Here is a 16,145-nt window from a genome sequence, read left to right as displayed (position 1 = left end):
GGTAAGCCATTTAGGACAGAGATAAGGAGGAATTTCTTCACCCAGAGAGTGGTGAACCTGTGGAATTCTCTACCACAGAAGGCAGTTGATGCCAGTTCAGTAAATATATTCAAGAAGGAGTTGGATATATTTCTTAAGGCTAAAGGGATCAAGGGATATGGGGAGAAGGCGGGGACAGGGTACTGAGTTTGGATGATCAGCCATGATCGCATTGAATGGTGGAGCAGGCTCGAGGGGCCGAATGGCCTACTCCTGCCCCTATCTTCTATGTTTCTATGTTTCCTGAGAATGAATAAAACAATTTTTTTTTAAAAACTTCAGGAACAAAGGCTCATCTTATTACTGGGCACTCTGCAGCCCTGAAGGTGGTCTTAACTCTCTTAATTTTCCTGCTAGAATCTGTCAAAAGAACCAGAGATGAGATGAGGAGAAATGTATTTTTGACACAGCCAGTTATGATCTAGAATGCACTGCCTGAGTGGTGGAAGCAGATTCAATAGTAATTTTCCCAAAAGGGAATTGGATATACATATGCAAAGGGAAAATTTGCAGGGCTATAGGGAAAGAGGAGGGTGGGTGTGGGATTAATTGGATAGGTCTTTCAAAGTGCATTATGGTGCTTACAGTAGATGTGCTATTCATACTGGCTACTGCTTCACAGAGCACTGGACAGGATAGGGACAGAATGCATATGGTGCATAATATATTGCCTGTCTCGCTGATGTACAGTACTGTGATGGGAGTGCCATCTAGAGGCTGTAGCTGGATGGGCACATTGTGAGATTCAGATTCATACTTGGCAGATCGTTGAGGCAGTAAAATGAAATATATTGAATAGATTAAAGGGCGTTCATTTCTTAGCCTTAAATTTGGCAGGTTTTATTTTGTAAAATGCATTTTCTAATAAATGTATTTTGTAGATACTCATATTTGGTGATTTTTTGTGTGGAGCTCTGTGTTCATCCAATTCAGTTATTATAGGATCATGGTTTGATGATCAGAGAGGGGATTCCACAGGGACAATCAGTTTAGTCCTAACTCAGGCTTGTCAATTTTTGTGTCAATGGGCTAATCCCAGACTCCATTCAGCTCCCACTCCCCAACTCCTTTAAATGCCTGCTTCCTAATTCCTTCAAAAACCCACTTCATCGACCCCTTTAAATGCCTGTTTCCTGGCCCTCCTAAGCTCCTACTCCTCGGCCCCGTTAAATGCCCGGCCCCTTTAAATGCCCGCTCCCCGGCCCCTTTAAATGTCCGCTTCCTGGCTCCTTTAAATGTCCACTCCCCAGTTTCTGTTGCAATCCTGCTCTCTTGAAATTCCTTTACCTTCTTCATTTTTCTCATGCTGCTTGCCGCAGTCTCGTCCCTGCTCCAATACTGTAGAGAATGAAGGGGAGACAAAAGTTTTGCGAATATATAAAAGAGGAGAGAGGAGACAACAAATGCATTAGGGAAAAGCAACAGGGACAAAAGCGAGGAAAAACAAAATTAGGTGACCAACAGAGGCGTGAAAGAGAGTGAAACATGAGTAAGAGAGGAGCGAGAAAGAAAGAGGAGTGAAACAGGGGAGAGAGAGAAAGTCCCTGCATTTTGTCAACATTCAAAATAAATATTCATTTCCTGCTAAATGGTAGAAAAATAAAAATTTTAGGTCATAGTGAAGCTGCTTTGTACCAATATTTACAACCATTTGGACCGGTGCTGGAAAATTTAAATACAAATAAAATGTTTCCACCATCTCATTTAAAATGGCCTTGAAAGCTTTATTACCAGCTGGCTATGATCACTGGATCTTACTAACATTAACAAGCACAAACCATACAGAGTTTTGCTGTGCCCCAATGTGTCAGTGCAGCAAGAGGCTGTGCCATGGGAGTCAATAGGATGGGGATGGGTGTGGGAGGTAACTTCAATGTGTTCATTACAAACAAGTATCAGCAGAGGACTTGGCAGCAGTTTCTCTGCCTACTCTCGGTCAGGGAACAGTGCTATTGGGGGTTTACATAAAAAATGAAAGACTCCAGTGTTGCCCGTGGCTCAGTGGGTAGCACTCTCGCCTCAGAGTCAGAAGGCTGTAGGTTCAAGTCCCACTCCAGTGACTTCAACACTGAAATCCAGGCTGACACTCCAGTGCAGTACTGAGGGAGTGCTGCACTGTTGGAGGCGTCATGTTTTGGATGAGACGTTAAACCGAGGCTCTGTCTGCCCTCTCAGGTGGATGTTAAAGATCCCATGGTACTGCCAGACTGGGTCTGCGACATGTGGTGAGGGAACCAACAAGAGGGAAAAACCTACTTGATCTCGTCCTCACCAATCTACCTGTTGCAGATGAATCTGTCCATGACAGCATTGGTGGAAGTGACCACCGCACAGTCCTTGTGGAGACAAAGTCCCGTCTTCATGTTGAGGATACACTCCACCGTGTTGTGTGGCACTACCACCGGGCTAAATGGGACAGATTTCGAACAGATCTGGCAACTCAAAACTGGGCATCCATGAGGCACTGTGGGCCATCAGCAACAGCAGAATTGTATTCAACCACAATCTGTAACCTCATGGCCTGGCATATCCCTCACTCTATCATTACCATCAAGCCGGGAGATCAACCCTGGTTTAACGAAGAGTGCAGGAGAGCATGCCGGGAACAGCACCAGGCATACTGAAAAATGAGGTGTCAACCTGGTGAGGCTACAACACAGGACTACTTGCATGCTAAACAACGGAAGCAACATGCAATAGACAGAGCTAAGCGATCTCACAACCATCGGATCAAATCAAAGCTCTGCAGTCCTGCCACATCCAGTCGTGAGTGGTAGTGGACAATTAAACAGTTAACAGGAGGAGGCGGCTCCAAAAATATCCCCATCCTCAATGATGGTGGAGCCCAGCAAGTGAGTGCAAAAGACAAGGCTGAAGCATTTGCAACTATCTTCAGCCAGAAGTGCCGAGTGGATGATCCATCTCGGCCTCCTCCTGAGGTCCCCAGCATCACAGATGCCAGTCTTCAGCCCATTCAATTCACTCCACGTGATGTCAAGAAACGGCTGAAGACACTGGATACTGCAAAGGCTATGGGCCCTGACAACATTCCGGCAATAGTACTGAAGACTTGTGCTCCAGAACTAGCTGCGCCCCTAGCCAAGCTGTTCCAGTACAGCTACAACACTGGCATCTACCCGGCAATGTGGAAAATTGCCCAAGTATGTCCTGTCTACAAAAAGCAGGACAAATCCGACCCGGCCAATTACCGTCCCATCAGTCTACTCTCAAGCATCAGCAAAGTGATGGAAGGTGTCGTCGACAGTGCTATCAAGCGGCACTTACTCAGCAATAACCTGCTAACTGACGCCCAGTTTGGGCTCCACCAGGGCCACTCAGCTCCTGACCTCATTACAGCCTTGGTCCAAACATGGACAAAAGAGCTGAACTCAAGAGGTGAGGTGAGAGTGACTGCCCTTGACATCAAGGCAGCGTTTGATCGAGTGTGGCATCAAGGAGCCCTAGCAAAACTGAAGTCAATGGGAATCAAGGGGAAAACTCTCCATTGGTTGGAATCATACCTAGCACAAAGGAAGTTGGCTGTGGTTGTTGGAGGTCATTCATCTCAATCACATGAGATCACTGCAGGAGTTCCTCAGGGCAGTGTCCTAGGCCCAACCATCTTCAGCTGTTTCATCAATGACCTTCCCTCCATCATAAGGTCAGAAGTGGGGATGTTTGCTGATGATTGCACACTGTTCAGCACCATTCGAGACTCGTCAGATACTGACGCAGTCCGTGTCCATATGCAGCAAGACCTGGACAACACTCAGACTTGGGCTGACAAGTGGCAAGTAACATTCGCACCACACAAGTGCCAGGCAATGACCATCTCCAACAAGCGAGACTCTAACCATCTCCCCTTGACATTCAATGGCATTACCATCGCTGAATCCCCCACTATCAACATCCTGGGGGGTTACCATTGATCAGAAACTGAACTGGACCAGCCATATAAATACTGTGGCTACAAGAGCAGGCCAGAGGCTGGGAATTCTGCGGCGAGTGCCTCACCTCTTGACTCCCCAAAGCCTTTCCACCATCTACAAGGCACAAGTCAGGAGTGTGATGGAATACTCTCCACTTGCCTGGATGAGTGCAGCTCCAACAACACTCAAGAAGCTCGACACCATCCAAGACAAAGCAGCCGCTTGATTGGCACTCCATCCACCACCTTCAACATTCACTCCCTCCACCACCGACGCACTGTGGCTGCAGTGTGTACCATCTACAAGATGCACTGCAGCAACTCGCCAAAGCTCCTTCAACAGCACCTTCCAAACTCGCGACCTCTACCACTTAGAAGGACAAGGGCAGCAGACGCATGGGAACATCACCACCTACAAGTTCCCCTCCAAGCCACACACCATCCTGACTTGGACCTGTATCGCCGTTCCTTCACTGTCGCTGGGTCAAAATCCTGGAACTCCCTTCCTAACAGCATTGTGGGTGTACCTACACCATATGGACAGCAGCAGTTCAAGAAGGCGGCTCACCACCATCTTCTCAAGGGCAATTAGGGACGGGCACTAAATGCAGGCCTAGCCAGCGACGCCCACATCCCATCAATGAATAAAAAAAGAGAGAAATTGTTCCCATTGGCAGAAGGGTCGAGAACCAGAGGACACAGATTTAAGGTGATTGGCAGAAGTTCCAAAGGAGACATGAGGAAAAAATGTTTTACACAGCAAGTGGTTATGATCTGGAATGCACTGCCTGAAAGGGTGGTGGAGGCAGATTTAATTGTGGCTTTCAAAAGGAAATTGGATAAGTACCTGAAAGAAAAAAAATTGCAGGGCTACAGGGAAAGGGCAGGAGAGTGGGACTAGCTGAATTGCTCTTGCAGAGAGCTGGCACAGGCTTGACGGGCTGAATGGCCTCCTACTGTGCTTTAACCATTCTATGATTCTATGAAGAGCAGGGGAGTTCTCCCCAGTGTTCTGGCCAATATTTATCCCTCAACCAACATTATGAAAAAAACAGATGATCTGGTCAGTATCACATTGCTGTTGTGGGATCTTGCTGTGTGCAAATTGGCCGCTGCGTTTCCTTCATTACAACAGTGACTACACTTCAAAAGTACTTCATTGGCCGTAAAGCACTATGGGACATCCTTAGGTCATGAAAGGTACTATATAAATGCAAGTCTTTCTTTTACTAATACATTATGGGAAAAAAAAGTTTCGCTCTCTTCCTATTTTTTTTTTTTAAACCATTCTTTACATTTGTTTTAATTTCCCTTTGTTTCTATTCATCTTTTCTTGCGCCAGAGACTTTGGCAATGGTGCCCCAGAGGTAGGAAGGTCCTCTTGTAAACAGGCCGGGAACACCGGTGCAGTAGAGAGGTTAAAGTCCCCAATTACAATGAACTCAAATCCAGCCACACTTTAACCACATCCAGTTTTGACACACATACAATTTTAGGAAACTGATAAAATAACATTGCTTAAAAAAGAAAAATCTTCAGTTCACCGACAGACCAGGTTGGATCCCTTGAAAACACAGCACAATGGATCGAGAAAGCTTCAATAACTAACCGGGAACATCCAGTAGGTCATTGTTATACTGACTGTTCCCCTCCGCTTGCTTCACTAAAGAGGTGACTTTGAACTGCAAAGTCAATCCAAATGTCCAGCAAATCAACAATAAAAAAGGCCAGGCCATGACTTTGAATGAGGGAATCGCTACACTTGTGCATGAGATTGTTTTAATTTATTCTCTCGGGTTGTTTCAAGCATTCATGACTTGATTGCTCGTAACTTTAATAAAGGTTGTCCCAAAGCTCAAGCACAAGGAGACAGTGTAAATAAATCCCTGACTAGCTTACTTATAATTACAAGGTACTACACTCAAATTAAACAGTACAGACACTCCTGTTAAAGGCAGTAGTGGATGAAATAGTACGACAGCTACAGTTCCAAACCCAGCTCTGCCCAGACACAACCAAGATACTGAACGGGGAGCGCAATAATATAAAAATTTAGACTCAAAAGGTTAATCCTTTCTTCAAAGAACAGACAGATTTATAATTCTATTATAGAAATCTGCATTAAAAAAAAAATGATCTAGCTAACGGACATAAAGACAACAAACATCCCTTCACTTAAACACGTGTTTTAATAGGGTGCACAGCAAGTGTGTTTAATAAGGACAAAGACTAAAGCAAGGCCATTTCCATGATAAACACTAATCTGATATATGGGCAGAGGCGTGGGACAAAAACACATCAGCCTAGATTGCACACACTGCCTGTTTTGATAACTGATAGGCACTCAATGTACTAAGCTTTGGGTTCATTCGGGGGAGGAATCTTCACGTCAGAGGGTTCCACCCCCCAGATCTCTCTGGCGTACTGCGTGATGGTTCGATCACTTGAGAACTTGCCAGAGTTGGCGATGTTTTTAATTACTACCTTGGTCCAATTCTTTGGATTCTGTGAACAGACAAAGAACATCACTCATTGATTTGCAAGACGTGACCAGAAAAATAATATTTGGTGTAATACAGGCACCAAGACACAGACTCGGAACAGGCACCGAGACACAGACTCGGAACAGGCACCGAGACACAGACTCGGAACAGGCACCGAGACACAGACTCGGAACAGGCACCGAGACACAGACTCGGAACAGGCACCGAGACACAGACTCGGAACAGGCACCGAGACACAGACTCGGAACAGGCACCGAGACACAGACTCGGAACAGGCACCGAGACACAGACTCGGAACAGGCACCGAGACACAGACTCGGAACAGGCACCGAGACACAGACTCGGAACAGGCACCGAGACACAGACATTTAACTCCACATCACGAAACCTAAGTTTTGCATTTCCCCCCAGAGATAATCAGGATATTGGGTGGCGCAATGGGTTAGACAGGCACTAATCTTTGACCTTGGGAAATGGGTTCAAATCTAGCACTGACTGACCTGACGGAGTCACTGTTAGTTAACCGTCAAGGTCTTACATGAAATGAATCTGTGCTGCTTCAACTCGGTTCATAGACTGCCCCGATACAGTGTTCCGTGTGCCGACACGAACAATCCTCTATGTAAGGAGCACAAAACGCACTGATTGATACAAATCAAATGCCTGATCCCTGGGCACTCAAGTTGCTGCCTGGCAGCCCACAGAACTAGGCCTGATTCATTGCTTGGTTTAGGGGTTTCTCTCTCTCTCTCTATGCTTGGAAATAGCTTAATTCTTTCTCTTTGACTGCCCCACCTTTATACTTTCTCTTCCTGTAGACTCATTTTCACTTTCTGCCACAATCACATTCCGGATGATGGTAGTGCCTTTCCTGCTGGGTGGGGCAATACCTGTGACACTGGGGTTGGCGGTCACGCGATGATCCCTCCCACAATATGACCCAACCAGAGTTGGCGAGCCATAGGGTGATTGACCAAGTGTATTTGGAGACTGCAGTAACACAGTAAACCCTGTAGGAGCCTCACCTTATAAAGCTCACTAACTTTCTCTTGACATTTGATGTATGCTTCAAAGTCAGCAAACACTTTAAACCTGAAAGAAATGAAAGCCAAGATTAAGTGCCCAGTACAAAGAACCTGCAAACAGCCAGCCCGAAGAGAACGAATGGATCAGATACACCAGCATTTAAACACAATTGGGCCTTTGTCAGATAGAAGCATGCAGTTCATTTGAATAAATAATTCAGCTTGTGTGTGTATGGCCAGGGTTTCAAAAGATAACTACTTAAAAAAAAAAAATTGATCTCAAAGAGCACTTGATAAGTTTTAACTTCTGATACCTCAGCCAGATTAATATCTGATGGATGTTGATCGTGGAGGTCACAATCTCCTACAGGAGCATCCACTAGCAAAATAGTCTGCAGAACTGCACGGTCCTGATTTAACATGGGCTGGGACACCAACAGTTCTTGGGTGACTTTTTTTATTCATTCACAGGATGTGGGCGTCACTGGCAAGGCCAGCATTTATTGTCCATCCCTAATTGGCCTGGAGAAGTTGGTGGTGAGCCGCCTTCTTGAATACAACTGAGTGGCAGAGGGCAGTTAAGAGTCACAGATAGGCCAGGGCAGGCAAGGACGGCAGATTTCCTTCCCTAAAGGAAGGACATTAGTGAACCAGATGGGTTTTTATGACAACCCGACAGCTTCAGGGTCACTTTTACCAGATTTTTAAAAAACTGAATTAAAATTCTCCAGCTGCCATGGTGGGTTTGGCACTTGTGTTCTCTGGATTACCTGTCCAGTAAAATAAGCGTCACGTTGCATATGTCAGTGGGCTACCCACCAGTAGGTGCATCTGTCTGATGCTAGTTACCTGTCATGGTGCATCAACATGTTAACTATGTCCTTAAACAGCTCTGGCTCTTTAGGGGAGAAATATCCACTGTTGATCTGATCCATGGCCTGCTTCAGCTCTGGCAACTTGTCGTAGTAGTCTCTGGCATTGTACCTGCACGGGACACAAAGTCAAAGGGCAAGGTTGTACATGAGCTGTTCTTCCACGGACGCAATTAAGGAACATTAGGAACAGAAGGAGGCTCTTCGACCCATTCATGGCTGATCTGCCCTCAACTCCATTTACCTGCCTTTGCACCATACCCCTGTAAGATGCAGGTAAAACATTTCCTGGGCAGTCAAGCACTCTGTTGCAGGCCATTCGAAACAGGCGTGGAACTAGAAACACCATCCAGGAAATTATGTGGGAGTGAGTGATATTTACAGCAATGCTCTTCCCCCACATCTTACAATAATACTAATGGGACAAGATTAGGAATGTGTCCGTGGGAACTAGTCATCTACAAATGGAAATTTCAAATGTTATTTACAACTCACAATTACTGTCACTTAGTAAAATGGTAATCGAACAGACAGACAAGCAGGGCAATGCCATGACAAATAAAGAAAGACAGACTTTCCTTTATATAGCACCTTTCACATACGGCCCCTCAATAAGATCATGGTTAAACTTCTACATCAACTCCACTTTCCCACCCTATCTTCACATCCCTTGATTCCTATAGTTCCCAACAATCTATCGATCTCTGTCTTGAATATACTCAACGGCTGAGCATCCACAGCCCTCTGGGGTAGAGAATTCCTAAGATTCACCACCTTCTGAATGAAGAAGTTTCTCCTCATCTCAGTCCTAAATGGCCGACCCCTTACTCTGAGACTATGACCCCTCGTTCTAGACTCCCCAGCCAGGAGAAACAGCCTCTCCGCATCTACCCTGTCAAGCTCTCGAAAAATTTTATATGTTTCAATGAGATCACTTCTCATTCTTCTAAACTCCAGAGAGTATAGGCCCAACCTGCTCAACCTCTCCTCATAGGACAACTCTCTCATCCCAGGAATCAGTCTACTGGACCTTTTTTGCACCACCTCCAAGGCAAGTATATCCTTCCTTAGGTAAGGAGACCAAAACTCTGCACAGTACTCCAGGTGTGGTCTCACCAAAGCTCCACATAATTGCAACAAGACCTCCTTACTCTTATACTGCAACCCCCTTGCAATAAAGGCTAACATAACATTTGTCTTCCTAATTGCTTGCTGTACCTGCATGTTAACTTTGTGATTCGTGTACAAGGACACCCAAATCCCTCTGAATACCAACATTTACGAGTCTCTCAACTTCCAAAAAGTATTCTGCTTTTCCATTCTTCCTACCAAAGTGGATAATTTCACACTTCCCCACATTATACTCCACCTGTCGCCTTCTTGCCCAATCACTTAACTGGTCTATAACCCTTTACAGCCTCCTTTTCCACCTAGCTTTGTATCGTCAGCAAACTTTGATATATTACAGTCGGGACATCAGGACCTCGGGACGTCCCAAAACGCGTTACAACCAATGAAGTACTTTTGAAGTGTAGTCACGGTTGTAATGTAGGAAACACAGCAGCCAATTTGCGCACAGCAAGCTCCCACAACAGCAATGTGATGATGACCAGATAGTCTGTTTTTAGTGGTGTTGGTTGAGGGATAACGTTGGCCAGGACACCGAGGAGAACTCCCCTTCCCTTCCTTGATTAGTGCCATTGGATCATTTACATCCACCCGAGATGATAGATGAGGTCTCTCTTTAACGTCTCATCCGAAAGATGGCACATCTGACAGCGCAGCGCTCCCTCAGCACTGCACTGGAGTGTCAGACTGGATTCTGTGCTCAAATCTCCGCTGTGGGGCTTGATTCCACAACCTTCTGACTCAGAAGCAAGAGTGCTACTACCGAACCATGGCTGACACGTGTCAAAGACAAAGGGATCTTGTCTGTGTGTTGCAGCAAGTCGTTGTCTGTTAATTTAATACCAACCCCTTTTTATCAAGTGCCTCGACATCGTCCACTCTCATCCCAAAGATGAAGAGGTTCTCCTCTCCCGCCTCTTCTGCCATTTCTACATTGGCGCCGTCCATGGTTCCTATTGTCAGGGCTCCGTTCAGCATAAACTTCATGTTCCCCGTGCCCGAGGCCTCTGTACCGGCCGTTGAAATCTGTTCGGACAAGTCGGACGCAGGGATCACTGTTACGAGAGGAGGGAGGGGTGAAAAAAAAAAGCAACAGCTCAGCTCTGTTATTTTGCAACGTTGGAAAATGTCTTGTTTTCCCCTTTACTGGGCTGGTCCTTTCAAATCACTAGCCCCACCCTACCACAACAACTTGCATTTATATAGCACCTTTAACATTATAAAACGTCCCAAGGACTTTAGGGTGTGTAATCAGACACAAACCCACTCAGAGACACATAAGGAGATATTAGAACAGGTGACCAAAAGCTTGGTCAAAAAGGTAGGTTTTAAGGAGGGTCTTGATGGAGGAGAGGTGGAGAGGTTCAGCGAGGGAATTCCAGAGCTCAGGGCCGAGGCGGCTGAAGGCACGGCCACCAATGGTGGGGTGAAGGAAGTGGGGGATGCACAAGAGACCAGAGTTCTTAGAACACAGAGTTCTCGGAGGTTTGTAGAGCTGGAGGAGATTACAGAGATAGGGAGGGGCGAATTTTTAAATCGAGGCGTCGCTGGACTGGGAGCCAATGTAGGTCAGCGAGCACAGGGGTGATGGGGGAATGGGACTTGGTGCACGTTAGCGTATGGGCAGCAGAGTTTCAGTGGATAATCAACAATTCCTCAAACCATTTTCCTTCTCCGCTTGTGCTAATGGACATCCTTTCATTGTGCACATATCTGCTTTTTCCTTATTCGATATGCAGTATCTTGTAACTCTCATACATTTGAGTTTAGTGGACTTTCTTGACCCATCAATATGATTCCAGTCTCTGAGTGCAGTTTATTCTCCTATTGTTTGCCATCTAGCTCGATATGCTCAGCAAATGTTGCACCCCAGCAAGAGTATGATCTTAAAGGTAGCTTTTTGTTCTCCATTTTTGGGTGCCTTGAATGGAATCTATTCTTCATTGAATTAGGGTGGGACCATAATATCTGCCTCAGATATGGTGATGTGATTGTGTAATGGTTGCTATGCTTGGGAAGTCCATTTCAAAATTTAGAGAAATGCTTGTACTAGTTCCTGTCTGTAGTTGTTTTATTACTACATCAGGTTAAGAAAGGAATACACACATTTATAGAGCATCTTTCACGACCTCAAAACATCCAAAAGCGCTTCACAACCAATGAAGTACTTTTGAAGTGTAGTCACTGTTGTAATGTAGGAAACGCAGCAGCCAATTTGCGCACAGCAAGCTCTCACAAACAGCAATGTGATAATGACCAGATAATCTGTTCTAGTGATGTTGGTTGAGGGATAAATATTGGCCAGGACTCCTCTGCTCTTCAAAATAGTGCATGGGATCCTTTACGTCCACCCGAGAGGGGAGACGGGGCCTCGGTTTAACGTCTCATCTGAAAGTACAGTTCTCCCTCAGTACTACACTGGAGTATCAGCCTAGAATTTGTGCTCAAATCTCTGGACTTGAACCCACAAGCTTCTGACTCAGAGGCACGAACGCTACCACTGAGCCATGGCTGACATCCGAGACAAATATAGAAGAGTTTTAAAGCTATTTTTCTGGCATTGACTTGAGTAAGAAGCGGACACCATTCAGTGAAAGTCACAGTTCATCTTTTCTATAATGTAGTTTATTCTTTAACATTACCGGAAGAAATGAACAACACTATGGGGGAAAAATTGGGTGAGTAGCGCCACCTCTTAGCGCCTAAAGAGGCAGTCAGTGGCTGTAGCGCCACTGGCTGCGCCTCCCGCGATATTCAGCAGGGGCGCTAATGGTGGCATTAGCCATTTGCGCTGCGCCGCCACCGATGACGTCATCGGTGTGCGCAGCGCCCCATTTGCGCCCCGTTCGCGATATCTGGTAGCGAACGGCGCAGTTGCGCCGTTCGCTACCCACGCCCGGTTCACGGGGCCTTACTGTGCCGGCAGCAGCGCAAGTTAAGGTGGAGGTGCGGGGCGGCCACCGCCATCCCCCTAACACCCCCCCCCCCCCGCGGCATTGCTGGCTGTTTCCCGAGAGCCCGGCACTTCTCCTTGGTGCCGAGCTCGTTTGCCGGCACTCGTGAGCGGGGATCGCGCTGTTGCAGGCCCCTCCCCCTTAAGTGGGAGGAAGGCCTGCAGTACCGCAGCGCGCCGTGCCGCAGCGTGTAGTGCTGCGGCATGTTGCGCTGCGATATTCAGTTTCAGCGCCCTAAGAGGGACGCGGAGCGCCTCGAGCCGCGCCCCGTCTCCCTCTAGGGGCACTTCAACTGAATTTGTGGCGATCGCGGCGCAAATTCCAACGCACAAACGAACTTTGCGCCACTTGGGCGCCTCAGGCCAATTTCTAGGCCAATGTGTTTTGTTGATTGAGTGGCTAAATATAATTCTCCTTAAAAGTGAAGGAAAATCATGGCAGGTATTTTGTATTCAAAATCCTCATTGACTATCGAAAAATAAAGTTAAAAAAAGAGTTATGATCTGGAATGCACTGCCTAAAAGGTTGGTGGAAGCAGATTCAATAGTAACTTTCAAAAGGGTACTGAATACTTGAAAAAGCAAAATTTGCAGGGCTATGAGGAAATAGCAGTGCAGTGGGCCTCATTGGAGAGCTCTTTCAAAGAGCCAGCACAGGCACGATGGGCTGAATGGCCTCCTTCTGTGCTAAGTCAACTTTGCTAACTCCATGGAAACTGCCTCCTTTTCCCTGCAAGGTTATCCCCCTGATGTCACTGATCAGTAGGAGCCCCCTCTATCCAACAGCAAACACCAATTATTTTTAATGGTCTGCAACTTGGTACCAACCAAGTGTCCTAGGGAAAGGGTAAATAGGGAGGTGGCAAAGGCTTTGAACTAGTAAGATTGGGGGAGGGATCTACAAGAAATGAAACGAGCCTAAATATAAAAAAACAGGAAAGGAGAGCATAGGAAAGAATAAAGTAAGGGAACACATTGATGGCCAGGGAATAAATAGAGTTATAGAACAGGGGTGTAAAAAGATGGTCAACAATAAAGTGAGAGGAACAGCTATTAAAAAGAGTTAAACTGTCTGTACAGCAATGCACACACTGTCCGTAATACAACAGGGGAACTGAAGGTAATAATACGTTGCGAGGAACCAGACATCGTCAGTATTACAGAGAAATAGCGCAGATAGAAATAAATGGGTTTGATTTAATAGCCATTACAGAGACGTGGTTGCAGAGTGACCAAGGTTGGGAACTAAATATTCCAGGATATTTGACTTTTAGAAGAGACAGGCGGAATGGAAAAGGAGGAGGGGTAGCCCTGATAATAAAGGAGGGAATAAAGACAGTAGAGAGAAAGGATCTTGGCTCGGAAAAACAAAAATGTAGAATCAGTTTGGGTGAAGCTAAGAAACAAGGGACAGAAAACACTAGTGGGAGTTGTCTATAGGCCCCCTAACAATGGTTGTAGTGTCGGACAGAGTATAAATCAGGAAATTACAGGGCATGTAACAAGGGCAATGCAGTAATCATGGGGGACTTTAACTTTCATATAGACTGGGCAAACCAAATTTGCAGAAATAGTGCAGAGGAAGAGTTCATGGAATGCATTCAAGATAGTTTTCTAGATCAGTCTGTCAAGGAACCTATGAGGGAATTGGCTATTTTAAGTCTAGTATTGTGCAATGAGACAGGATTAATTAATAACCTAGTAGTAAAGGAGCCTCAGGGGAGCAGCAATCATAATGATAGAATTTTATGTTGAGTTTGAGTGTGATTTAGTTAAGTCTGAAACTAGGGTCCTAAACCTGAACAAAGAAAACTATGTAGGTATGAGATGAGAGTTGGCTATGGTAGGTTGGGAAACTAGATTAAAAGATTGACAGTAGAAAAGCAATGGCAAACATTTAAAGAAATAATTCATAATTCGCAATGAATATACATTTCCTTAAGGAATAAAAACAGAACGGGGAAAAATGGTCCAACCGTGGCAAACAAGAAGTTAAAGATAGTATTAGATTAAAGGAAGAGGCTTGTAATGTTGTCAAAAAGAGTAGCAAGTCTGAGGATTGGGAGGATTTTAGAATTCAGTAAAAGTGGACCAAGAAATTGATAAAGAAAGGGAAAATAGAATGAGAATAAACTAGCGAGAGACATAAAAACAGACTGTAAAAGCTTCTATAGGTGTGTAAAAAGGAAAAGATTAGCAAAAGTAAATGTGGGTCCCTTACAGGCTGAGACAGGAGAAATTATAATGGGGAATAAGGAAATGGCAGAGAAATTAAACAAATACTTTGTGTCTGTCTTAATGGAAGAAGACGCAAAAAACCTCCCGGAAATAGTGGAGAACCAAGGGTATAGCGAGAATGAGGAACTGAAAGAAATTAGTATTAATAAAAAATATAGTACTGGAGAAATGAATGGGATGGAAAGCCAATAAATCCCCTGGGCCTGATGGCCGGCATCCTCGGGTTTTAAAAAAGAGGTGGCTATAGAGATAGTGGATGCATTGGTTGTCAGCTTCCAAAATTCCATAGATTCTATAATGGTTCCCGCAGATTGGAAGGTAGCAAATGTAACCCCACTATTTAAGAAAGAGGGAGAAAGAAAATAGGGAACGACAGACCAGTTAGCCTGACATCAGTAGTAGGGAAAATGCTAGAATCTATTAAGGACGTGGTAACAGGGCACTTAGCAAATAATAATAGGATTGGGCAGAGTCAACAAGGTTTTATGAAAGGAAAATCATGTTTGACAAATCCGTTGGAACTTTGAGGTTGTAACTAGCAGAACAGATAAGGGGGAACCAGTGGATGTGGTGTATTTGGATTTTCAGAAGGCATTCGATAAGGTGCCACACAAGAGGTTATTAAACAAAATTAGGGCTCATGGAATTGGGGGTAATATACTAGCATGGATTGAGGATTGGTTAACGGACAGAAAACAGAGAGTAGGAATAAACAGGTCATTTTCGGGTTGGCAGGCTGTAACTAGTGGGGTATCGCAAGGATCAGTGCTTGGGCCTCAGCTATTCAGAATCTACATCAATGATTTGGATGAGGGGACCAAATGTAATATATCCAAATTTGCTGATGATACAAAGCTGGGTGGGAATGTAAGTTGTGAGGAGGATACAAAGAGGCTTCAGGGGGATAATAGACAGGCTAAGTGAGTGGGCAAGAACATGGCAAATGGAATATAATGTGAAAAATGTGAAGTTATCCAATTGATGCGCTATCAATTACCCAAAAGACTGAGGTTAAGCGAGTAACTAGCAGGCTTTTATTAACAAGAGAATGAAGGTGTGCCTCGAGTGGTCGACCAGTCCAGAATACAGAGGGACTGTGGAGCAGTCACCTTTATACCTGGACTTGTGGGAGGAGTCAGCCGAGGCATGTACAGACATGTACACAGTGGAATACAAACAGTGGTTTACCACATTCACCCCTTGTTTAAAAATGAGTCCGGCGGGGTGAAGTGTATTAAAAATTTGTGTATTGGAGTCTCTCCGGAGGTCTTGTCTGCCGCTGTGATCGACGTGGCGACGGCAGGGGTAGTGAAGCTTCCGGCGTCGAGTCCCGCGTAGGCTGGGGCACTGGTGTGTAGTCCTCGTGGGTGTCGAGCGGGTCGCGGGGCCCAGGCGTGCCGTCTGCTGGGGTTGGATATTGGATCGTGGGGGGGGGGGGGGGGGGGTGGTAGTGGGTAG

The 16,145-nt window shown here is 45.5% G+C and overlaps 1 protein-coding gene across 1 annotated transcript in view; it reads right to left on the bottom strand.

Annotated features, from left to right (window-relative positions):
* Window positions 1–6,137: 6,137 nt before the first annotated feature.
* pygb (phosphorylase, glycogen; brain) overlaps window positions 6,138–16,145 on the bottom strand; it is a 124,724-nt gene continuing 114,716 nt past the window's right edge. The window contains exons 17-20 of the mRNA XM_085977923.1: window positions 10,344–10,551; window positions 8,346–8,480; window positions 7,497–7,563; window positions 6,138–6,472 (exon numbers count right to left, since the gene is read on the bottom strand). Of these exons, the coding sequence (XP_085834049.1) occupies window positions 6,320–6,472; window positions 7,497–7,563; window positions 8,346–8,480; window positions 10,344–10,551 (563 nt within the window). The 3' untranslated portion in view covers window positions 6,138–6,319. The remainder of the gene's footprint in view (window positions 6,473–7,496; window positions 7,564–8,345; window positions 8,481–10,343; window positions 10,552–16,145) is intronic.

This window comes from Somniosus microcephalus, chromosome 3 (assembly GCF_052327205.1).
Source record: "Somniosus microcephalus isolate GS21.2 chromosome 3, FLI_Smic_1.0, whole genome shotgun sequence".
Taxonomy (NCBI): Eukaryota; Metazoa; Chordata; class Chondrichthyes; order Squaliformes; family Somniosidae; genus Somniosus; species Somniosus microcephalus.
This window is presented reverse-complemented; position numbering and strand designations above follow the sequence as displayed.